Consider the following 26,086-nt stretch of genomic DNA (forward strand, 5'->3'; position numbering starts at 1 on the left):
GGGCATTATTTTTTATTTTGCATCCATCATCAAACTTCAAAATTTTGACATTGGTACCTATAATGACTTCATTTTTTATTTTGGAATAACTAACTAATCGTAATATGTTCAAATTGATAAATAAATATTAAATGCTAGAAGTCATTAAAAGAAGGGGAACGGTTCTAAAATAAAATGAAGAAAAAATAATAAATCACCCCACTTAATCGATTATAAAATGTGGCTTCCAATAGAAACATAACCAAGTTTTATTCCAAATGGGAATAGTTCACAGGCAAAAGTATCCTGCATTCCCACTCGTGTTATAATATACATCCATACGATCCTTAAAAAAGTATTTCAGATTCCAATTTTTTTCTTCAAGTAGACTTCCAAGATAATATATATAATTACAAGTGTCTCATCAGTAAACATTAACGTGAATAGGTGAGACTAATGGTAAGGCTTTTATTTTAATTTTACTGAGTTCTGTGATTGACCATCTTACACGAAGATGTGGTTCCACTTCGAATAAATTGTGGTAATGAAAATCTTGAGAGCCATAAGGGAAAAGGTGTGCACCAAAAAGAATAAGCATAATTCCAAGAAATTGCACAAAACTCCCCATTTCACTTAAATCACCATGTAAACAAGAAATAAAGGTAAGAAATAACTACCTAATTGTTTATAAATACCTCCAAAAAAAGAAATAGGGAAAGGGGGGCTTCTCTACTTTTTTTTTCTTTTCCATTTCTGAGAACAAAAAAGGATAAAAAGAAAAAGTTCTACAGTAATGGGGGCAAATACTTCCCAACAACTCAAACAATATATCTTATACAAGAAAGTAGCTCAAAACTCACTCCAGCAGACCATAAAAAAAACCAGCTAAAAATTACATTTCGACACTGCCTAAGTAGGTTTTCGCATATTGCGGCCAGCACGAATTACCTCGTCAACCAATAGCAACTGCGATGCAATCACAGGCCTGCAAAAAGTCAAGAGTAAACAAATCAGCACCCCATGGCAAAGACTAGAAAGTTATAAGTATGGCAACTTCTATAAGACATTTGTTAATGATCAAGAGCGCGAGAACTTTCGCAAGAATGGGAAAAAGTTAAACGGGAATCCATAAAAAGGTGTGCCATGTACCCAGAATTGATAATTTGGCGTTTCACGGAGTAGTTGTCAAAGATACCCTCCATTTGGGGGTCAATTGGTTCTCCTGTATGTTGGCTTAGTCCTACAACGTTGCCCCGGTCGTGTGCCCCCTGATTTTAAATGGAAAGAATGAGCTCAGAATAATTTTAACTACCTCTTATGGGGGAAATGGTAGAATTATAAGACAAGCATAGTGGAAGTTCAAGGAAATATACCTTAAGCGCAATGAGCACATCCTGTGTGTCGAGTCCGGAGTTCTCAGCAAGTGTCTTGGGAACCACAAGAAGAGCATCAGCAAAAGCTTCAACACCAAGTTGCGCACGCTGTAATAAAGATTGATAAGGTCAACAAGATAAAGTAAATCAGAAGAATGCAAAAGGGTACTGGACAACACTTCTAGGGAAACTTACTCCTTGAACTGTTTTCTTCACTTCATTTACCAGATATTGTCTCGCAGCAACTTCGAAGGATCCAGCACCCTGAAAATTCCACCAATCATTTCTTAATAAGGAAATCTCAAACATTGGCAGCCAAAAATAGCAAGACAATCTCAACCAATGGTCTACCAGACGCTATTTGGCAGCTAGAAGCATTACACAATTTGGTCCCCTCTTTCTTTCATAGGGTCAAGAAGCTAAATAAATTGTGATGCAAATTATCCCAATTGAGGCTGCAAGGCTATAACTGTTAACCCTCGATATATATACACATGCATACATGCATGTGAGGTGCAAATTTTTTTTCTTTTAATTCGCGGTTAAGAAACAATGCTAAATGCTCAACACATTAGCTGTAGATATAATTTATTTGCTCCCCTAACTTTGCATTCAGAATGCTTGCTGATTTGGTCATCACTTTCTTGGACATTTTAGTCAAATGATGCACCATTGTATCTCAAATTGTGGCAGAGAAATAATTCTACTTGATACAAGACACATTCATTAATTCAACTACATGTCTAATTACAGTCAGAAAATATACAAAGCTTACCATGACAACGGATTCATCTTCAATGGTGTTCTTAACAGCTCTAAGACCATCACGAACAGCATCCTTAATTTGAGCAATTGTGTGATCATTAGGTCCTACACCACAAGGGATACCCAATGAGAAAAAAGAAACACTTTTTTTGAAACAGAAAGGAGTCTCTTCATTGAATTAATGAAATGAGACTAATACTCAAAGTACAAAGGGATACAAAAAGCAAAGAAAATAGCAAAGCGGATAAGAAGGTGCACCCAGGCATCAAAAAGAAAATACGATGAACAATATTGCACGTGAATGAGGAATGAAGAGATTTAAAGAGGTACCCTTGATCAAGATAGTACATGAATGAGGATTTTTCACATTTTCCACAAAGGTATATTTCTCTTCCCCAAGAACATGTTCATAGACCAGACCAGCCCATCCAAGGCAATCAGGAGTAAGATTTTCAACAGAATTTACAGCCTCTCCTCCACAGGCCAAAACCAATCTTTCCATGTTTCTTCTCTTGGCTCTCCGAAGGGCAATGATCTACATGGCAATATGTATAAGACAAATTAATATAAATTGACAAATAAACGGTGATTGAGACAAGATTTCATGCTCCCTTACTCAAATCTTTAAATGGTTATTAACCATACATCTGTTATTCCTAGCAACTTAGGAAAGACACAAGAAAGATAAAGTTACATTCTTAAAAATATGACACAAAGAATTCATCAAATACTAAGAAAAGAACATGTCGCTTCTAGATGCATCTTTCAATACTCATTGGAGTTCTGTTATCAGCTTATAAAGTTAGGCAAACACATTGTGTTTGCACGGCTATAAATTGCATTGGGTCAGAACGATGGACAAAGTTTTTTCACAACACTTTTCATTAGTTACAGTGATGGTATTGGCTTTAAGGTTTTTCAGTCTTTCAAGTGCTAAGATAAATATTTTCATGATGAGGTTTAGACAATCTGTTGTGAACCAAAAGTCAAGATCAAGGGAAGAAACTAGAAAGGGGGAAAATGAGTACAACTTGAAGAAATATGGTCTTACCCCTTCTCTTGCAAGCAGATCCAAAGATGGGGGATCAATTCCTTTTTGATTTATGACTACAAAGTTCTTATCAGTACCCGCACAAACCTGCAAATGATAAGAATATAATACAACAGTTAAGAAATGCAGATGGTATTAATAACTAACATGCATGACCTTAACACTCTTACCTTGTTTTTCAATTCAATGATTTTCTGAACTCTCTCATCAACCTGACGCCTTTCTGCAGCGACCATTGCCTCCCTCTGTTCCGCATTAGAGTAGAAAAATCCAGCATTTATTTCACTGAGAGAAAAGTCACCAAGTTTTAAATGTTTACAGTACATTATAATGATATATGGCTATAAAAGAATGTAATCCACATTTCATAATCAAGATAACTAGTTTAGTTCAACCCATTATGATGTAATTAGTTGTTAATTACCTACTGGAATTTATCCTCACTTTAAACTCTTTGACTTGCTGAAAAGGTGATAGGTCACCTTTGACTTGTAAAAACCTTTAGTATAAATCTGAGGCTATTATTATTTTATTCCAGGATATTAATAAAAAAAATCCCAGATTTTCTTGTTTCGTTGATTAGCTCTCCAAGAACACACCACATTAATCCCATATTACATCAAGCTAGGGTAGCAACTTACAGGCATAGGTTGATTCTACGTTTAGGAAAGCAAAACAGCACTATCTAGATTCAAAATCACAAGTAACAAACTTATCCATCCACATGGATATTAAAAATCGAAGAAAGGCTGATCAATACCTTTTGTCATATTCCAGAGACACGTTGCTGGTTAGAATATAACAATTCTCTGCTCTCCGTTTCATATCAGGATGTCTAGAACCATGATCAAGAACAAGGCCTTCAACCTAGTGATTGACAATTAAAGACAGAAAGGATGTAGTATTTTCTAAAAAATAAATGAAAGATGAAACAACAAGTCCAAGAATGTCCAAGAATGTCCAAGAAAACTATTACAATAAGAAGAAATCTACCAACTCTGCTAACCAAATGAGATTAGGAAGAAGAAAAAGAAGAGAAAGAGAGACTGATGATATAAATCCAACAAAATCATTGCAGAATTCTGCAGCCAAGGAACTCCAACGAAGCATTAAGAAATTAAGGCAAAAGCAATCTCCGGTTTTCCATTAAAATTAGCAGATACATAGAAAATAAAAGATGTTTGATGATGAACCACACTATTAGAAGAGAAAATATACAAAAGTATCCACCACAAAAATATACACGGACAGAAAAATATAGATGTTTCATTCAGGAGTGCAGATAGAGACAGGCAAATGCCTTTATCATGGGAGAAAGCAGGAGAGAAAAGAGGAAGACGAAGAAACACACAACTTCATTAGATAAAGAGTGACATACTAAAGAATATAATGGAAAGAAAACCAGGATAAAAATAGGCGTGCAAGACATTTTCTTATGACAAATACAATTTCGTAGTTGGTATGAAATTATTGTTTAAAACGAAAAGAAAAACACTCAGAATACCTAAATGAAAAAAGAAATAAAGCCATAAAATGACTAGGAAACAGAACTATGAACAGTCTCAGATATGGAACGTTCATTGCATACCAACAGAGCACTCTACAACAAACCAACCAATGAGCATTAACAAAACAGTGGAAGGAAAGCAAAAACTGAACTGTCTTTTTCCATAAATTTACAAATGTATTCATTTTCCATCACAGACTTATTATTCTTTAGCTCTTGTTTTAATTCAAACATACAATAGCTAGCACTAACAGCAACAAGCAAAAAAACAATATCCAAACTAATCATGTTCTTAAAACCAACTCTCTCAGGAGAATTTTAAAAGAAGAGAGAAGAGATGTAAATAAGATCCTAAACTTCTTCATTGCTAACATGAAGTTCTCTAGCTAAACAATTACGTAATTACTCTTATTCTCATTAATGCCAAATGGTGATCACTTCTGCTATCTTTGGTTCTTGGAATGCAAATATATTTTATCATTCGGTATCCTTTTGGGTTTTCTAATAAAACATTTTCCATCCAAAAAAAGTTGTCATCATTTATTAAACATACCAAGCGAGTGTCAACGTCGAACTTATGGCGCATGTGCATAATTTCCACCATAAACAAATCAATGGCTTCTTCTGGTTTACGAATACAGAGCACCTGTAATAATTCAACCACATCCCATTAGCAAAATAAGGTACAGGCGATCGTCTATTGTAGTATGTAGAAAAGTTTGTCATATAATCATAATTTTATGTATAATATTAGAGCTTTCAAACTGAGCTCAGAGCAATATATGTTTGTGGTTCGTGGTCCCTAAAAGATTAGTACTCACCGCATTAACGACTATATCAGTCAACTGATCCGCCAATGCTTCATACAGCTGTACAAGAGATTGAAACATTATAAAGATATGATACAGCTAAATTTTCAACACAAATTACTCATAGGAAGAGAAGAGGTCTAGGTCAAATAACCTTTGTTCTTAGTGTCGTTCTTGCTACCATTTTCAGAATTTCTCTGTCTGGCTCATCACCAACCACAATAGGAGTCTTAAATTTATCAAGAAATTGAAGGGTTGCTCTTTTGGCAATCTCAAAACCATCGACCAGGACACGTGGATGCATGCCTAGATCAATGAATAAATCCCATTAGAAAAAGAAGAAAAAAATACCAACAATACACACACGCATGGGAGAATGTCAACCAATCCCGTACCATAGTTTTCTAAAAGCTGTTAAAGAAGCCTCGTTCCCGATATTAAGGGATTACTGCTTCAGAAGAAAAACATGATAAAGAGATGTGTCATAGAATCTTAAGCTGACTAATTTTCATAGATGATTTTGAGATGACAGGTTCATTTTAAATATGTAGGAGACTTTCAGCAATTCATTCTATACATATTTCAACAGCAATGTGTTTCTAGCTAAATTTTCACTACAGAAATGTCTGCCTTGAGATTGAGTCGTTGATTACTGAACTCCATCATTCAAGCGATTGTTTCGGAAGTACCAAGACATGCTCCCACAGAGAAAATTGGCATTTTATAACTCATAATTACAAAGAGCGGTACCACTAAGATCAAAGTACCAACCTTCATCAATGTAACGTTCTGACTGTTTCATAAGCTCGCCTATAAAAATCACAGTAGAAGTAGTGCCATCTCCACTAGTGTCGTCCTGGGCAACAGCTGTTCGTGCAATCATAATAGCTGTGGGATTTTGAATTTGCTGCAACGAATTGAAAAAAATATAGTTAGCAAATTTATCCTCCCCTTTGTAGAACGTAATGAGCATGTTAGAAAACGAGCTTCTATATCAACAAACCAACAGTTGAGGCGATATTCCTCCTTTGTAAAAACCTCACCGGAGAAAAAAAGTCAATAACAACACGTCGATTTAAGAAACAAAAAACAAAAGAGATAAGAGATCTAATGTATATGTAGGGTTTAAGGAAGAGAACCGACCATTTCTTTAAGCAGAGTGTTGCCATCTTTGGTGAGTTTGATATCTCCAGCACCGCCCACAAGCCTGATCAGACAACAACGGAAGTCCGTAAGGGAAAAATGAGCATTGAAGCAGATTTCGAAAGCGAAAAAAAACGAAGATCGAAAATAATATCATACATCTTGATGGTTCCTTTAGGGCCGAGATTGCTCTTGAGGACGTCTTGAAGGCCCTTAGCGGCATTGATATTCATGTGAAGAGCGGCGGATTTGTTAAGAACCTCCGCATTTGGATTGAGAACTCTCAGCGACATCTTTTCTGGTAGTTTGGTGCGGAGTGGAGTGAAGGAGGAGAAGCAAGAAAGAGAGTGAAAGTGGAAATGGTTTAGGAGGGAAAACTAATGAACTACGGCGGGCAAAAGAGGGGTTTTAGGGCTTTGGGTAGCCGAGAAATGATTCGGGTATATAAATCCAAATTTTGGTTTCTGATTCAACTTTTGAGACTATTTTTCCAAAAACAAATATTTGAAGGCTATTTTTTTTAATTGTCAAAAATAACAAATTTAACCAAATATTTACGACATAAGACAAAGTTTTTAAAACACTAATATGATTCTATAAGTTATAAGTCGAAGTTTACCAATTCGATAGAATTCAAAATTTTGTTATAATTTGTAAATATTTTAATTTATTTAAATGAAATAAAAATAATGTATTGAGCTACATTCTTCGCAAATTAAGTTTATAGAGTTTTTTTTTACATACTTCATTTGATTTTTACGATTAAAAATGTTTATGTTTTACTTTTGAGGTTTGAGATATGTTTCAATTTTGTCTAAGTTTCAAGATGTATGCTTCTTCATTTTATTTTAATTCACTTAAAACTCGTTGTGATGGAAAGGAAAATGAAGTGACATATGGATTTGAGGGTGTTTGCGTGCTTATTGATGATTATGAGGACTTTTATAGCTACGATTGGGACAAAATGATTATGATGAGACATCTAGCAACTTGAATGGCTACTTAAAATGGAAAGTTGCATCTACCATTATAAACTTGCAAACAATAAAGATACTCAAATAGATAGTTTCAAGTAAACTTAATGTTATCATGTATTTAACTAATTATCGTATTGAAATTGTGGTAAGTTTAGGTTTATGAAGTTTTCTGCTATATTTCAAGACAATGTTTAAAGTTGTCTTTGTGTGCGATTCAAATGTTGTTTTATTCCACATCAATTATGAATATATTTGAAATGTAGGAAGTTCGTGATTATACCGTAGATAACAAATTTGCTACTGTTACTTATTAAATCGTACTTTTATTAAATATAAACACACACACTGTATATATTTGTTACGTTTGAAGTTAAATAACTTGAATTTTGTTTGCTTCTCCTTTGACAATTTTGATTACCAAGGTTTATTGTTGTTGCAATCCTCATGGAATACGAATGCCCTCTTAAGCATAATATTTGACGTTACTGCCAACAAACGTGTCCCGACTTATCTAAAGTGCACACTCTGTAAGACTCGTGTGAAAACTGCAACTACAACATTGTTAGGTTTTCAAGGAGATTTAACAATGATTGATTTTCGCTAATTCCAGTCAATTTTGCGATGACAAGGCTCCGTGGAGCCATGAAGATTACTGATATTGGCTCTTTGTTGTGTATCATATGCAATGTGACAAAGAGATAATAATTGTCTGGTAAAGTTGAGAGCCGACAAAGATAAGAATGTTGTTCTAGTTTTAGGTTGTGAATTATGTGTCCAATTATGAACCCGTTGGTTGACACATGCAAGAGAGGAACGTAACGGTGGTGCAATGGGGTTTGATGAGAAATATACCTTGGTGGTTTGTCAATTTGCATTCATTACTCGTATGGTTGGCATCCATTTGGGGTGACGTTTTGACAGCTAAACACTAATTATGCCCGAACCTTTTTATTTTGAAGGCATGAGGCTTGTGCGTTGGTGCATCATGATCATTTTGGTCATGTATGTCTCATGGGATCAAACTTCTTTGTATATATGGTAAGATAATTAAACTTGAAACACGACGATTTAATATTAGAACGAAAAAGTATTGTCAATTTTTTCATTCAATCACTTGTTGAATACTATTGTTTAAAGGCAACCAAGTTTATAGATAATGTCTTACATGCATAAGGTCTCTTGCTCTATCGAGGAGACAAACAATTGAAAATATTTGTTGGCGTTTCGACGCAGTTCCTTTAGTCTAAAGATTTAGAGAAACATCCGAGTCTTACCTTCTTGCCACTCCTAATCTCAAGTAGTTTTTATAGGCTATTCTATATAATGTAATATTTTAGTCCTACAAAAATTTAAAAATAAAGATGGACATAATTAATCAAGGAATGGAGGGTATAATTGCCTAAACAAAGACATTTAAACTGGGTCATTTTAACAAATTTAATTTATGAAAAGAGCATTAAGCCGAATTACCGAAATGAAAAAAAAGGAAAGAAAGAAACAAAAGAAGAAAGGTGAAAAGACAAGGCATTGGCAAAAGATCGACCTTCAAACAACACTGGTATGATCCCCATCGGACTCTGAGTCACCAGGTTCAATTCGACATAGAATTGCCACTCCGCATACTCTAGCAGCTCACTGCTTCTCCATTCCTGCTCGCACTCTATAATGGTGAAGACTTACGTGAGAGAGAATGTGCCTCTCTCTCGTTTCGGTGTATTGGTAGCTCAGCTGGAATCCATAGTTGCCTCCGCTGCTCAACAACCTCCGGAGCCCCTTCTATGCTTCGATCTTCTTTCCGATCTCATTTCCGCCATCGACGAAGAACCCAAGGTTCACCCTTTTAATTTCGCTGCATTTTCATTTTTGTTCAATTAGCATCCATCGAATATGTTCTATTGGTTTTTTACTGCCAACTTTTACATTAAGAAGATAAAGTATTGAATTATGTGATATTATGCGGATCTTTATGAGTTGGTATCGGAAATGGAATTATTATGGGCAGTCAGTTTTATTTTGATTAAAACTGCTATTTTCATTATCGTTTCCATCTTGCATTGTCCACGGGTGGGAATATCTGTCTTCATTGGGTATCTGGCTATGAAGTTTAATTTTCCTCCGTGCAAACGAAGGTTATAGAGTTCCCCATTATGTAATTGTTATTCAGCAGCGTACTACTGGTGAGAATGAAGGAGACAGTCACAGAGAAGCACAGAGCACAGACACCTCCATGGATATCAATAACAGAAAAGGGTACAAAGATAAAAGATACATTGAGTAGAGTGAGAGATAAAGCACGGTGAATAGTATCCTGCAAGTGAACGAGGTGATGGATTATGGAACCATCACAGGCTTGACTTTTAGACTGTGGAATCGAGGAAAAGGAAGCACTCTAATCATAGCTAGTTGATGAACAAATGGAACAAGTTTGACAGACAAAGCTGCTTGTGAGCTATATTTTCGAGAATAGAAATGGTCTTCAATTTCAATGTGTTTGGTTCAACTATGGATCACAGTGTTTGCAGCCAAATAAGTGGCACTAGAATTATCACAAAGCAAAAGTGGAGGAGGAAGATTACACACCAATCTCAAACATAATAGACCGAACCAACATTAATTCAGTGGTAACATTGGACATTCCATGATACTCCAACTCTGGGACACCAAATTTTGTTTTGAAGAAATCAAGATAGAACCAAGAACATGCAGATACGTACTCGTTGGAACATGGAGGAAATGAAAATGTCCATAAACAGAGTGAAACAAATTTGAAGCCAAGTGAGGGTACAATACTGCAAAATGCCCTCTAAGTTGAGAGTAGGTTCCATTTGTCAAAGACTCTCCATCATGTAAGAGGAGATGCCATCGGTAACACTTTCAAGTTTGGGACCCATATCAAGGTTGAGTAATTGTTTTTTCTAGAGTCAGTAACTAGAATAGAAAGTTTGATGGTGAAAGATAGGGACACATGTGTAAAAAGGGAATAGAGGAGGACTGAGGTTGAGGCATAATGCTACTTGATAAGGTGGTAGCCTAAGTAGCCTTAAGGAATAATCCTCCACGAATCAATATCGTGAACATTTTATTAGAATGATAATAGCAATCGTTTCACACAAGAGTGGAAAACTCCTATTTATAGAGTTTTATTACACGTGGGAATAAAAAGTAAGTTAACGTAGAATAATACCTAGTTACTCAATTAACCCCTATTCTTCTTATATTAGTTGACCCCTAAAAAAACAACTTGTCCAAAAGAAAAAAATGAAACAATCAAGAAACAGAATAAACTTGTTGAAGGACATATGACCAAACCCACCTCCTACATTTTGAACAAAATTATTCTGATTAAAGAAGTAAATCCGAAACAAAAAATCGAATATTACCACCAAAAGATGAACTTCACCATCGGCCATACACTTGAAAAAGACGATTCCATCAAGCTCATTCAAAACCTTAATCGTAGGACCAATGACAAAAGCATTAGCTTCCGAAGAGAACCCTAATCAAATCTTCTTCCTTATTTGCTTCAAGTTCTTTGACTTTGTGGTAATTGATTTCCAATGGAACTGGTGTGTCGTTGTTCTTGGTTTTGTTTTTCTTTCTAATTTCCACCTTGATGTTTAGAGTTTTTTTTTTCCGCATCTTCTTCGTTGGATTTTTCTTCCATTTGTGACTACTTCTCAATCAACATCTTTAAATTGTTCTTTTTTTTTTTGAAAAGGAAACAAGTCTCTTTATTCATATAAATGTAAAATGAAAGAGACTAATGCTCTAAATACACGAGGTTATACAAAGAGCGTAAAACATAAAGTATAACTAGGATCAACAGGCATATTCGAACATCTCAACTAGGTTGACACCCCTTTAGCACTCTCACCATATCCTTCCAAACACAACTTCAAAAATCGGCGAGGCTTATAAATTCAGCCTTACAAAAGGCTTAAGACAAAAGTGCACAAAGAGATTTAACTCAAAACAAAAATTAAGATGGGAAGATAAAAACTCTCCAATTTAAGTAGATTTCTTGAATGCTGTAGCTTTCAAAAGGCTTGGAGAAGGAACACCACGAGTGGGCACTCTTAAGGGCAACTTCAAATCGATCCAATTTTTGACCTAATCACCTTTGTTAACTACACGGGTCTAAAAATTATTTTCTTCAATTTTATCTTCAAGATTTTCTATTTGAAAATTTTCCAATTGTGATTTTTTTTTTTTGGTTTTTTTGATAAAACATTTCATTGAAAAAATGAAATAGGTGATTAGAATAGAGATTGGCAATTAGAAACTAATCAAGAGTGATTAAAGTTCTTAAAAGGCTGCTTAGTTTTGCACCAATACAATGCAATAGATAGGACCAAATCCATGAAAGAATTAAAGGAAGAAAAAAATCTCTAGAAAGACACTTATTATGCTCGGTCCCATGATGTCCAGAAGAAGGCACGAAGAATAGCCAGCCAAATTGTCTTCTGAATGCCAAAAAACAGATGGCCCACCAAAAGAGAATCAAGGAGGTCAAAATTGTTATTAGAGCAGGCTGTAGACCAACCAAGAGCACCTAGAACATTATGCCAGAAACGGGATGCAAAGGTACATTGTATAAATAAATGAGTTGGAGATTCATGATGACATTGACACATAAAGATGGAGAAATAGACATATAGGGCATAGGACGTTGAAGCTGATCAACAGTATGAACAACACCAAGGCTAAGTTCATAGAAAAAAATTTAATTTTCTTTGGGTAGTGATTTCTTTGTATTTTCTCCACTTAATAAAATCAATCCGTTCTTGAACTTTTGCAAATAAATTGATAATTGATCTATACTTTGAGACATTTTACACAATGAATATCAGGGTTCTTTTGCTATTTTCTTTGAAACGGACAAGTTTCTTTATTAATAATAAAACTCAGAGTACAAGAGAGTTATGCAATGGGAGTAATAAAGAAGCCTAAAAGAAAAAACCTGGGGGATCAAGAGGCGCACTTGGACATCTCAACTAGGTTGACACCCCTTAGCGCCATCATCATGTCTCAAAGTAACAAAACCAAACTAGATTGTTATTCAATGCTCAAATCATTACAATAGGGTCGCAAACACCTGTGAAGACTAGAAGTAGAACTGCCTATGCTTTAAGTTCTACAAGTTGAAATTAAAGCATTACATTTTCTAATGCTATAGGATCATAGTAGATGTGTTGGTCTTTTCGGTTCTTTGAAGGATTTTTTCTTTTGAAAATTATAGACCAAATACATATCATTTAAGAAGTAGATATACTAGAACTTAATATCTTGAACCCCAAAAAAAATAAAGATGAGCAACATTTATTTACGATCTAGCATAGCAACATTTTCCTTTCTACTAAAACTTTTTTACGTTAAGAGATACATTAATTTTTACTACAAAAGTTAGAGTATCGTTGCAAAGAAACCCGCACTTTTTTGACCAACATTGACCTATACTTTGGCTAGACGAATAATAGTAATAATAGTAGTACTAACAACAACAACAACAAAATCAATTAAGCATTGCACTTTTCATAATGCAATGAAGTATAAAAAGTTAGAGAAGAAGCACAATTAATTTTCCATTGGATAACAATGTCATTTTCAATTTTTTATTTTTTAAATTTAAGCTTGTTTTCTCCTATTTTTGGTTATACTCCTAATTAAAATCTAAACATAAAAATGGTTTAAATCCTATTTTGGTTCTTTGAATGATTAAGGTGAGTTTCTTTACTTGGCTGGTTCTTCATGACCGTGCTAATACAGTAGATAGACTTGCGAGGAAGATGCATTTCACTTGTTGGGCCTTTTTGTTGTATTTTTTGTCATAAGGCGAAGGAATACTTGGAGAGCATATTCTTTGGTGCTGTGAGTACGCAAGTCGTGTTTGGATTCTTTCTTCCAAACGTTTGATTTGATGAATGTTTGGCACAAAAACATCACTGCTATGATCGAGGAATTCCTCCTCAAGCCTCCTATTAGGAGGAAATGCTGTTTTTTATGGTGTGTTGGGGTGGGCGGGATCTTCTTGGTTTTGTGAGGTGAACCGGATGGGAGAGTGTTTAGGGGTGTGGAGAGGGAGTCTTATGATGTTTGGTCCCTCATTTTTCTTCATGTTTTTCTGGGGACTTCTGTTTCGAAGGATTTTTGTGATTATCCTATAGGCATTTTGTTACATAGTTGGAGCCTCTCCTGGTAGAGGGAGCTCCTCCTTTTTGTGGGCTTGGTTTTTGTATGCACGTTGGCATGTGTATTCTTTTATTTTTTCTCAATGAAAGATGTTTTCATTAAAAAAGAAGAAGAAAGAGAACGATAATAGAAAATGAGACCAATGCTCAACAGAGCACAATGACCATTGACCTTCATAGATATTTAAAGAAGAAAGTACAGCCACGTGTCTTGTTTACAATGAATAGCAAATTACTTGAAAGGAATGATAAAAGATAAAATACAATGACTAAAATGAGAAGCACAGAAAATCATATCCTAACAAGCAGCTTTTTGTTTTTGTTTTTTAATTGAAATTCCAAAGCATGCAAGTTTGGTGGATAGTTATGTGATAAGAAACTCCAGGCAAACACCAAACAATATTATGTGATAAGATTAACTTCAGTGCACTGCTATTTCTTTGAAACAGACCCTACAAATTCCTCTAATAGCGCGAGTTCAATTAAGTTTAGTTCATCATTTCCAAGCTAATGATACAAGAGTCTATCTACTGAAAGTGAGTTTTTCCATAGTTAACATCAAAGTCCTCTCATAGTTAGTTTTTGTATCTTCCTTAACTGAAAGCGATTCAATCAAACATTTTTAGTTTCTGTCAAGTCATATGCTATCATTACAGTATCTTCCTTAACTAGAAAGGGCAGTATTCAAACACTTTTAATGTCTCTGTCAAATCATATCCTAATATTTTATAATTAAAATGTTGTCTGGTGTTTTTTTTTCAAAATAAATTTATTTCATTCATGTTTTGGCAAGAGCAATTATTTAATGTTTGAAATGAACGTTGCAATTTCAGGAATCTATACTGTTGTGGCAAAGAAAATGCGAGGAAGCACTCTATTCTCTGCTCATTCTTGGTGCTAGACGACCAGTGCGTCATCTTGCATCAGTAGTAATGGCAAGAATTATATTCAAAGGAGATACAATTTCAGTATATTCACGAGTTAGTAGTCTTCAAGGGTTTCTGTCTGATGGGAAAAGGAATGAACCTCATAAGATTGCTGGTTTGTTACAGAAGCTTGCACTTGATTAATCTTATATAATCACCATTAGGAGTTTGTTTCATGTGCACTTGTTCAAGGGTGTATGGTTTACGTTAGAAAGTGTTACACAAAATAAAAACAGAAACTTCCATAGTGAGATTGGCTCAATGGTATTGGCACGACCTCTATTCCTAAAGGTCGGAGGTTCAATCCCTCACCCTATAGTTATTCTAACAAAAGAAAAAAAAGAAGAAAAAGAAGAAAAAGAAAACTCTCTCCTTGAGTATATTATTTATTCTTCATTAAAAGTGTTATTTGGATTTCTTGCCTTTTGGAAGGACTGCCTTGCAATTTTTTTAGAGTAGTTTTATCCTATATTTGAATCTATAAAATATTAATTTTAAAATGTCTGTTTTTTTTTTGTTTATTTGTTTTAATTTTTATTAATAAAATAATTATTTGAAGGAAAAAATGCAGATTCACCTAACCATCTTCAGACTACATCATTTGATGGCTATTATTTTCTAAAGAGATCAATTTAATATAATTGGAAATTCTTTGAAATTTTGATCCGTTAATCTTGTATATCCTTTTATTTCGGTAGTTATCTATTCTTTAAAAGATATATTAGTATTTTCGTTCTTAATTTATATTTTAGAGTAGACATAATAGCAAATCTCTTCTTGTATTTGGGCTTCTTAATCTCGTTTCCTTGAAACAAAATTTCCTTTAATCTCGTACTTGAAAGTTTTCCATGAGAATACTCGCTGGGGTCGATAAGCCATACCAGATTTATGCATCATATCCTTAGAGTAGAGATTCTTAACTTTTTCTTTGCCTAACATGTGATGTTCTATTACATCTTATCTTTATAGGCATTGCCCAATGCTTGGGAGAATTATATCAGCACTTTGGGAGAAGAATCACTTCTGGTTTGCTTGAGACAACCATGATTGCTGCAAAGCTTATAAGATTTAATGAGGTTCTCATTAATTCTCATTGTCACCTGTCTTTAACATGATATTTTTCTAGTATATACTCACAAATTTGTGCTTATAAGTACACGAGTCAGTTTTTCTTTTATTTGTGTATTTATTTATTAATTATTAACTAAATATTTAGTTATTTATTTAAAGTTTTTTTTTTGGGATAATGAGTACTTGTCTCTCGTAATTTTTTTTCTCACGTAAAATCATCAAATTTTGTAGAGTTGAAGCTGTCAGGCAACGTGTTTTTGTTTCATGATAATTAGTAATTATCGTATATGTCCTACATCATAAAGCATTTTAGGAGTAATAATTGGGGATTTCCTCAATTGTTTGGAGTTCTCCCATTACTTAGTTATAACACAGACAACCATTCTACTTGCCTCTGTTATTTTCAACAGCCACATAAAATTTTTGTTTAGGTTAAATTGGAAGGCACCAAGGAGCCTCTTTTTAGTAATTTTTGGAATAAATTTGTTCACCTCCATTGACTTTTAAATTTAGTCCTAGGATCACACTTTTTTTTGTTTATTACGGATTATGCGAGTTGTGAGGCTATCTATTTATTCATTTCAATTTACAACCAAAAATGGTTTCGTTTTGGTTGAAGTTTCCTTCCTTTTATTTATGTTTAGTTATCTATTACTTAAGGCTTATTTGTGTGCCAAATATTAGGATTTTGTGAGACAAGAAGCTCTGCATTTGCTTCAGAATGCTTTAGAAGGATCAGGGGGTACTGCAGCTGCTTCAGCATACACTGAAGCATTTCGTCTGATTACTCGTGTGGGGATTGGTGATAAATCATTCATTGTTAGAATAGCAGCTGCAAGATGTCTGAAGGCATTTGCCAGCATTGGAGGACCGGGGTTGGGGGTTGGAGAACTTGATAATTCAGCCTCTTTTTGTGTTAAGGTAGTCATTTTATTTTATTCTTGAAGCTTGATATAAAATAAAACATCGTGTTTATTATCTTCTTTATTTTGTAATTGTTCATTAATGTTTTTTTTTCAAATTTTGTCTTCTTAATATTTAATATAATTTTGGGACTTACTTTGTCTCATTCAATGGGATTTGTTTACTCCTTATCCTTAAATTGGCCTTCTGTTTTTGATACTTTAATAAAAAAATACAGGAAATTAGTTAAGATTGTTTGGGATCTAGGTTGGTTATGATAGTCTTTGGTTATTATAATTTGTGACGTTATAATAGTTTATGTTTGGGTAAACTATTTTTCTGAACCAAAAAAGGATATATTAACGAAATCTTACTACAAAGCATGAAGAAAACTGGCACTTTAGGACCTAAATTGTTCATTCATCGTCTTGGCTGTACAACCTAGCAAGCTTGTTTGTAACTACAACATCAAGTTGAGCTGCCCTCTCAAGAATCTCTTTCCCATTCTCTATTGAAACATCATGAGCAATCTCAGCACAGTATATACTGTTGTGCATCATCAACAGTTCGAGCTCCTTGACATTATGAACAACGAACTTCTTGAACCCATTAGGCAGGTAGTGACAGGTTTCTTGTTGGTACCGTACCAACATTTGGCATCAATGTGCATCCTTTAAACTTTCTTCTCACTCTGGAATCAATACCCTCAGGTCTTCTCCAATTTTCCTTGAGGAAGATATTTTGATCACTCTGAGGCCTCTTGAACTTCTTGGTCCTCTTCTTCATGACCTTCTTCCACAGCAAAGGCACTGCCATTTTCGCTTATATAGATACTAGGGTTTCCTTTGGCCATCCTAACTTCGACAATTTGGGTGTGGACTACTTAGTATCGGTTCAATTAGTTTTTCGGTGGCTGGCAGTGTATGGTCCCAAAATTGACACCACCCGACCATTGAATTACCACCAATATGGGGATTAACATAGCCCTCATACCTCATTTTCTTAATACACACCCCAAACATTATTGCCAAAATAATATATTTCTTGTATTTCACAAACATAGAAAGGTTTTCTTAAGTAGAAGAACAACGACAACCCATTACAAAGAAGGAAAAAATAAATCTGACAAATATAATACAACTAATACAATAAAATATAATACAAAAAAGGAAATAATCAACATAGTCCCCTCGACCTATTCCAAATTGGAGCTCTTTTAAGTCTTTTTTAAATGGGGTTTTTTTTACTCCCTCATGTAACTTCACAATTATCAATGAAAAGGTCTCTGTCGTTTAGAATATTTACTACCAGTATGTTCCAATCTTCCACATGTACATTGTTCTATTATCTTCCCTAATGGTTTGGTTGAATCAAAAGGCACTGGAGGATCCAATTGCATCTGTTCGTGATGCATTTGCTGAAGCTTTGGGTTTGTTACTGGCTCTTGGAATGAATCCTGAAGCTCAGGTATATAAGTTATTTGTTATGTAGTATTCTTTTTGCTTTCTCTGACCAAGTTATCTCATATGTGTAACTATTATTGTCTTTAAAAATTTAATCAAGTTCATGTCCTACTAGGTTCAACCAAGGGGAAAAGGCCCATTCCCTCCAGCAAAGAAACTAGAAGGCGGTTTGCATCGACATCTATCTTTGCCATTTAGTAAAGGTATGGGGGTTATTTATTTATATGTTGTGTGGCTTGCTCTTTAGTTATTGCTTTTCATGTTCATCGCTTTAGATTAGGGAGATGGGACACCAAATTTTGGAATGTCAATACTTTGGAATGGTTCTCATGCAAGTCTTTCATTGAATGCTTGGTTGATCCCTCCCCTTTAGGTGAGTCAGTCTTTTTGGTACTTTGGAGGATTTAGATCCCTAGAAAGGTAAGGTTCTTTCCTTGGTAGGTTCCTCATGGCTGTGTTAATACGTTGTACAGGCTTGTTAGGAAGTTGTCTTTACTTGTTGAGCCTTTTTGTTGTATTCTTTGTTGAAAGGCGGAGGAAGATTTCGATCATATTTTTTGGTGCTGTGACTTTGCAAGTGGTGTTTGGGATTCCTTTTGGATGTTTCATATGATGAGCGTTCGTCATAGAGATATTAGTATTAAAGCACCTATTAAACCATCAATTCACCCAAAAGCTTAAGCTGGTGGTTGAAGACAAATTTAATTATATATCAAGAACACTTCCCCTCACTTGTGGGCTTGAAATATTTGAAAGGCCCAACAAGTGGAATGGAATCAATTTTACCTCACTTGTGGGTTTGAAATATTTTAAAGGCCCCACAAGTGGAAATCAATTTTAATTGGGGAGGAAACGACAATGCAGAGGCTTGAACATATGACCTCTCTGGGCCATCTGCTCTGATACCATATCAAACCACCGATTCACCCAAAAGCTTAAGCTGGTGGTTGAAGGAAAATTTAATTATATATCACCAACAATTAGACCTATGATCGAGGAGTTCCTCTTCAATCTGCTTTTTGGGGAAGAAGGCATGTTCCTCTGGCTTGTTGGAGTGTGTGGTTTTACGGGTTTTATGAGTTGATTGGAATTGCAGTGTATTTAGAGGAGTGGGGAGGAGTTCTAGGGAGCTTTAGTCCCTTTTAGTTTCCATGTTTCTCATTGGGTTTTGATTTCAAAGACCTTTTTGTAATTATTCTTTTGAGCTTGATTTCAAATAGTTGGAGTCCCTTTTTGTAAAGGGAGTTCCTAATTACTTTTAATGAAAATTAGTTGGAGTCCTTTTCATTTTACATAATGGAGAAAGGCACCCATGACTAAGCTCCCACATAATTTTTTTTATCATCTTTGGGAAGGACCCATTTCACTATTGCAAGTATTTCTTCTCGGTACTGTCCGTGGCTGTTTTTCTCATTAGTTTTGCCCATTCAGTAGATGAAGATATTGAACTCTCAATTTTTATGAAAAGAGTTTACTTTATACTTTATTGCCTGTTTTGGTTGCAGCAAATGGACCACGGTTGAAGGAAATTCGTGTTAGCCTTACATTATCTTGGGTGTTCTTTTTGCAGGTTTGTGCTCACTATTACCTATTATACTAGTTTTATATTCCTGTCCCCTTCACTTCTGTTCGGATATTATAACTTTTGAATGATGTTTTGGTTTTGGAAAACTATTTCATAATAATTGAGTTCTTAGATGCTATGAAGCTTTATGTCTCTTATTCAAGTATGCTCTTCACTTAACGTTTGAGACATGTTCTCATATCTCACGGCTTCTCATCTAGTATGATTTGTTGCTCTTTTTTGATGTTTTGCCATGAATCTTATAGATATCTTCCTTACAAGAATAAGATTTCAATATAATGAAAAGTAACTATAAAGAATACAAGATAAACCCAAGTATAAGGCACTTGGAACCTCTCTCTTGAGTGTCCTCACTCAAGCCTTAGATCACTCCAGAATAACCTCCTCTCTAGTCACTTACCCTCTCTAATTATAACAAGTAGTCACCATCCTAGTAGTAATCACCTGTATACAGTAACTGCCAGTAACTTCCTATCTATCGGATTACCTTTAAACCCCTTAACTAACACTAACTAAATATATAATGCCTAACAGTCTAGATTTCCTTTTAGTGTAGGTTCCAGTTGAATTACTTTACTGTCTTATTTTGCACTGATAATGATGGTTTTACTTTCTCGTCTGTTTAATTTTGATTACAGATAATTTGTATTTGTTAATTATACTTGCTTATATTTAATGAATCTATTTACACCATAAAATGTCTTGTAGGCCATTCGTCTCAGATATCTGCATCCAGATACTGGACTCCAAGATTTTGCACTGCAGGTTATGGACGTACTTCGTGTAGATACTTCTGTGGATGCCCATTCATTGGTAATTGCCAAACTTTATTTTAGATACCATACATAATTATTACTTTTAGACTTGGGCTACATTGTACTCCCAATTGGAAGTTTTCTCTTCCCCAAATTTTCTCTCTTTGGCAATGGACATCAACAATTTATCAGAGAAGTCAACTTACTACTCTAACAAGGACAACAAAAAATTGAGGTCTCAGCAGCACGCCCACTGTGTTGTGTCTTTTACACCTCTCATCCTTTAAAAACACATGTCGGTCTTCTTGGTCTGGTTAGGAAGTTATCTCCATTTTGTTTGGGTTCCGTTGCCATTTGTTCGATAGAGAAGCAATGGATGTGACCTCAATATTGTCCTTGATTGAGGCAATTGTTTTTAGACTGGGAGGAATATTGTCCTTGATTGAGGCAATTGTTTTTAGACTGGGAGGAAGGATTTTAGGGTGTGGATTCTTTATCCTTTGGAGGGATTCTTGTGTAACTCTTTCTTTTGTAGGCTAATGGGTCCTTCTTCCTCAAGCGAGTTAGTCCTTTTTGTGCTTTAAGTACAACAATTGTGGGGTGAGGATCGGAGTTACTACCTCTAGGAAGATCATGTTAATCAACATTGGGCTAAGTTCACTTCAGAGGATTAAGACCCCCCGAAAAGTTAAGTTCTTTTCATGGCGGGTCTTACATGGAAAAGGCAATACTTTGGATCGCATTATGAAGAACACATCGTTGTTAGTTGGCTTGTTTTGCTGTATTCCTTGTTCTAAGACAGAGGAAAATTTGGATCACATTCTCGGGAGATGCGAGTTCACGAGAGCCTTGTGGTGCGAGTTTTTTCCAAACTTTTGGTTTTTCGCTTGTGGAACGAAAGTTTATAAAAATATGATCAAGGAATTTATCCTCTAACCCTTTCGCGAGAAAAGATGGTTTTTATGGCTCGTTGGGTCTGTTCTATTTTGTGGATCTTTGTGTGTTTAAGAGGTTGGATAGAGATTGTTGTTGAGTATATGCTGTAATTTTTGGCTTGCTTTGTTTGCTTGTTAGTTTGTTAGAAGTGATGAAGGTATTAAGGGGGTGTCAGCCTAGTTTAGATGTTCAAGTGGTACTTAGGTTGTTTTCTCTTTGTATTTTCTAGACTCTATCGTTTTTTATTAACTTAATGAAAAATTTCGTTTCTTTCCAAAGAAAGAGGGTTTGATACGGATCCTAGTGATGGGTGGTTTTTGGTTAGATTTTATATTTTCCTTTAGGCTTCAGTAAGACCTTTTGTAACTATCCTATAAGTTTTATTTTATATAGCAGGAGTCCCTTCTTGTAGCCGGGATCTTGTTTTCGTGGGCTGGTTTTTTGTATCCCTTTGTATTCTTTCACCTCTTCTCATTGAAAGTTGTTGCTTTTATAAGAAATATCTCTCACTAGTTATATATTTATATGAAAAGAAATGTCTTTGTCTTGTCTCTGAAAATTTCCAATTGCGTAGTATGAACTTTCTGTAAAAAGTAGCAAGACCTAAAACTATAACGAAGAGGTCATGGGTTCAATCCAACGATGGCCATCTACCTAGGAATTAATTTCCTACAAGTTTTATTGACACCCAAACGTTGTAGGGTCAGGCGGGTTGTCCCATGAGATTAGTTGAGATGTGCGAATGGGCCAAGCTGGCCTAGACACTTACAGATATAAAAAAAAAGATTTATTTCAACTTGAAATTCAACGGATCCTCCAATCTTGTTCAAATTAACTAAAGGGACAAAAGTCTATGAAATTTTATTTAAACCAAGTGAAATAAAAATATCAAATTATTATTATTATTTTTCAGAAAAGGAAACAGAATATAATGGAAAGGAGAAAGTATGAAATCCAAGGAGACAAAACAAGTCATGCTGACTTCAACAGCAACAAACCTAAACAGAACTAACTGATACATGGAGAAGAATAACAAACCAGAACCAATACCACATGAAACAATGCAAAACAACTACAAGAAAAAAAACGAAAAAAAACTTCAAACTATTAAACAATAAATCAAATAAAATTATAATTTTAGTCAAATATCTATTTCAAAATTAAAAAAAACAAATATTTTTCTAAATTTTTTAGTTTATTTTTAAATTGAATTATATTAAAATAAATAAGGTGGAAAATTTGAACTAATATAAAATCTAACCAATGGTTAAATACAAGAAAGTGTTTCACAAACTCAAGATTTTAAAACGTGCGTTTCATTTCCAAACTTCCCAAGCCTGCACTCCAAACACAGTTTTCTTAAACCCAGTGTACCTAGACCGCTCAGCCTACCCATAGGCTTAATATTTCCGGGCTTAAGATTCTACAGCTCCTTTGGGTTTACCAGCTTAGCTTCTTATAAGTAGAAGCTCTTTTGTATTATTCAACTTGCTCAATTCGTTAGAACCTTTCTCCATTTTGTTTATGTTACTGACTTCTTTTATTTCTGTTTGCTGTAGGCTTGTGTGCTCTATATTCTTAGGGTTGGCATTACTGATCAAATGACAGAACCCACCCAAAGAAACTTCTTGGTTTTTCTTGGAAATCAGGTTGCAAAATTTATTTGAATGTAGTTTAGTTTTGGTGCCGCAAATACAAAGTAGTTTGAAGTTTCCATCTAAATCAAATATCCTATTGGCTGTGTACTTACTATAATCATAATGGGGCAATTTTCTGGAAATTTGACAGCTGCAATCTGAAGATGCTAGCCCTTCAATGAAGATTGCTTGTTTGCGTACTTTGTCTTATACTCTGAAAACTCTGGGAGAGGTAAGGTACAATTTTATTTTTGAACGATTACCTTTTCTATGAAAGAAAAGGAGCAATGACTTTTAATGAAATTGTTTCATCCTGATCCCTAGTTTCTATTTTTCACTGCTCTTCGTATACCCCTTATGTACTTAGAGCTTTGTCTCTTTATTATTACTATCTAATAAAGAGATGTGTTTCCTTTAAAAAAAATGAAATTGTTTCATATTGATAAGAGGAGTAGGAGCATCTTGTTTGTAATTTTTCTTGTGTGGGGCGTCTCTCATCCCTTCTTTGCAATTTTATTATCCATGAAATTGTTTCTTACAAACAGAACATTCATATACTATTTACGCTAGTTGTAGGAGCATCTTGTTTGCAGTTTTTCTTTGTGTAAGGCTTCTCTCACCCCCTCCTTGCAATTTCATATTATTTATGAAATTGTTTCTTACAAAGAGAATATGATTTGAGCCTTGTGATGATTGTCCTTTTTGTTCTTTACTGGCTTTTTCGTATTTTTGTTTGGTTAATCTTGTACTAGTAAGGATAGTTCTTGCTGTATTGTTGACTCTGCTGTATGAACTATATGTTAGCCTCATACTAGTACTTTTTGCGATTGTTTGTAGTAGATGATGAGGGCACTAAGGGGGTGTCAAACTAACTGAGATGTCTAGGTGCTTCTACTAATTCTTAGATTTGTGGTCATGATATAATCCTCTTGTACTTTGAGCTTTCATCTCATTATATTTATTAATAAAGAGACTTGTTTCCTTTTAAAAAACAAAAACATGATTTGAGCCAAATCATAAGAGTTTTCCGAGACAAGCATAACCTTGGGCTAGATCATTCTGAATGTGCTCGTTTAAAGGCTTCCTCATGGTATTCTTTATTCAAGCAGTTTGAGTGTTTCTCTATTCAAGACATTTGACTCAATTCAACTACCTTTATTTACCCATCTTAGCATTTGAATCTTGAATGATAATTTGGCATTTTTATTTACTTAATTTTATGTGTATTTCCAAAGTTTTTGTAATGGGTTGTATTTCTATTGCTGTCCATTTGTGCTTATTTTCTCTTTTTCTCATTTCCGTTTGGACTTGTATGTTTTGAACCTTGGTTTGTAAGTCTTTTGTGTCGGATATGACGAGGGCGTTAAGGACGTGTCAACCTAGTTGAGATGTTTGGGTGCACCTACTAATCTTTTGATCTCTTTATTTCGTTCTTTGTATAATTCTTTGTACTTTGAGCTTTATTCATATTAATAAAGAGGCCAGTTTCCTTTAAAAAAATGTGTATTTCCAATATGTTTTTACTGTCACTCTTTCGTGGAGTTTGTATCGTTTGAGCTTTAGCCTATTTTCATTGTATCAATGGAAAGTTAGTCTCTGGTTTAAAAAAAAAAAAACCTCATCACAGGTTTACTAGTTTTAGCTACTTAGGCCAGTCTCTCTGCTATGTACTGTGAGGATTTTGTTAAGAGGTTTCAGTTTGAATAAAGAATCTACACTACTTCGAGAAAATAAATCGATCTTGACAGAAATTTGGTTTGAAAGGAACCAAAGAGTATTCCATGACAAATCAATGGGCTGCTTTGATTGTTTCAAAATAGCACACAGAAATGCCTCCTCCTGGTGCACATTGCACCCTCTCAAAACTTTTCGGAAGCTTTTATTTTTCCAGCCTGATTTCTGTTTTTCTGTTGCTACTATTCTGTTTTTACTTTCTCCTTTCTTCTTCTGATTACTTTTCATTGTACTAAACTCTTTATTAGTCATGACCTAGTGAAAATCTATTCTCATGGATTAGTATTGAGTTTTTTTTTTCCTTTTTGCTTGATATGATGGGGTTGCCAAGGGGGTGTCAACCTAGTTGACATGTTCGGGTGCGACTGCTGATCCCTATTATTTTTTATTTCCCTAGTACTTTTGACAACCCTTGTATAACTCTCTTGTACTTTGAGCCCATGTCTTTTTTTGCCTACTAATAAAGAGTTTCGTTTCTGTTTTAAAAAAGAGACGAACTTTTCATTGATGAAATGAAAAGGGGCTAATGCTCAAGGAACTAAACTCCATGCCTTTTGGGTATTATGAATTAGGAATTTTCTTGTGCCCAACAAGAAGTTGGTCGACTTCCAAAAAAAAGGAAATAAATTGGTCAGACATTGCTTAATTATTTATATGCAGGTCCCATCCGAGTTTAAGGAAGTACTTGACAGCACGGTTATTGCTGCTGTTTCTCATTCTTCACAACTTGTAAGTTCTTCATATTGTTTGTAGTTTCCAGTCTGAACATTCTGCTTCTACGCCTACCTGATTTAAATTCTTTATTTGCTTAGTGATGCTACACCTATTTTACTCTCCTTGATTTTCTTAAAACTTTGATGATATTCGATTAGTTTAGGTAACTCCTGCTTGGTAAGCTATACTTGCTTGGTAAGATTTCATTGTAATTTATACATTAGATGTAACAACCCGAATTTTTCAAAACCAAGCAGAGGCCATTACTATTCTAATTATCTTAACTTTTTAAAAACAATAACGGAACCATAAACTAAGTAGTTTCCATTTGGTCAGTCCCGGGTCCTTCTTGTCACTCGCTAGCTTGCCTTTCCTTGGAAAGTTAGACATGGAAAGGGTGAGTAGAGTACATATATTATACTCAGTAAGTAATCCCACTAATAGGGTCTTTTGGGTGAATCATAAACTCATTCCAATATAGGCACAATGTACAAATGATAACATGACATAGGTAATGACCCTAAAGGATCACAAATCATAACATAGGTAGTGAACCCGAGGGAACACAAA

General features: G+C 34.7%; 2 protein-coding genes and 1 pseudogene across 2 annotated transcripts in view; 1 reads left to right on the top strand and 2 right to left on the bottom strand.

Moving 5' to 3' along the window:
• Window positions 1–576: 576 nt before the first annotated feature.
• LOC101214071 (T-complex protein 1 subunit zeta 1) lies at window positions 577–7,046 on the bottom strand. Its single transcript, XM_004141453.3, has 15 exons — window positions 6,787–7,046; window positions 6,628–6,691; window positions 6,256–6,391; window positions 5,639–5,790; window positions 5,497–5,544; window positions 5,229–5,321; window positions 3,929–4,035; window positions 3,339–3,453; window positions 3,169–3,255; window positions 2,448–2,652; window positions 2,128–2,222; window positions 1,548–1,616; window positions 1,353–1,460; window positions 1,129–1,247; window positions 577–964 (listed from the first exon to the last, which is right to left on the bottom strand). The coding sequence occupies exons 1-15, from the start codon at window positions 6,918–6,920 to the stop codon at window positions 889–891; spliced, it is 1,608 nt and encodes a 535-aa protein (XP_004141501.1). The 5' UTR covers window positions 6,921–7,046; the 3' UTR covers window positions 577–888.
• Window positions 7,047–9,077: 2,031 nt separating this feature from the next.
• The window catches only part of LOC101220359 (protein SWEETIE), a 49,272-nt gene continuing 32,263 nt past the window's right edge, over window positions 9,078–26,086 (top strand). The window contains exons 1-11 of the mRNA XM_011657732.2: window positions 9,078–9,434; window positions 14,626–14,833; window positions 15,688–15,794; window positions 16,474–16,710; window positions 18,070–18,159; window positions 18,271–18,358; window positions 19,661–19,725; window positions 20,449–20,553; window positions 22,991–23,080; window positions 23,220–23,300; window positions 25,463–25,531. Of these exons, the coding sequence (XP_011656034.1) occupies window positions 9,270–9,434; window positions 14,626–14,833; window positions 15,688–15,794; window positions 16,474–16,710; window positions 18,070–18,159; window positions 18,271–18,358; window positions 19,661–19,725; window positions 20,449–20,553; window positions 22,991–23,080; window positions 23,220–23,300; window positions 25,463–25,531 (1,305 nt within the window). The 5' untranslated portion in view covers window positions 9,078–9,269. The remainder of the gene's footprint in view (window positions 9,435–14,625; window positions 14,834–15,687; window positions 15,795–16,473; window positions 16,711–18,069; window positions 18,160–18,270; window positions 18,359–19,660; window positions 19,726–20,448; window positions 20,554–22,990; window positions 23,081–23,219; window positions 23,301–25,462; window positions 25,532–26,086) is intronic.
• Window positions 17,109–17,508, bottom strand: LOC101214799 (annotated as a pseudogene).

This window comes from Cucumis sativus, chromosome 5 (genome assembly GCF_000004075.3).
Source record: "Cucumis sativus cultivar 9930 chromosome 5, Cucumber_9930_V3, whole genome shotgun sequence".
Lineage (NCBI taxonomy): Eukaryota > Viridiplantae > Streptophyta > Magnoliopsida > Cucurbitales > Cucurbitaceae > Cucumis > Cucumis sativus.

Excerpts from the sequence above, each read along its gene's own strand:
- LOC101214071 (XM_004141453.3), bottom strand. The coding sequence starts at position 6,920 with ATGTCGCTGAGAGTTCTCAATCCAAATGCGGAGGTTCTTAACAAATCC. Across the intron at positions 5,545-5,638 it reads GAACGACACTAAGAACAAAG|CTGTATGAAGCATTGGCGGA; the intron begins GTTATTTGACCT and ends TCTCTTGTACAG. Across the intron at positions 1,617-2,127 it reads AAGATGAATCCGTTGTCATG|GGTGCTGGATCCTTCGAAGT; the intron begins GTAAGCTTTGTA and ends TGGAATTTTCAG.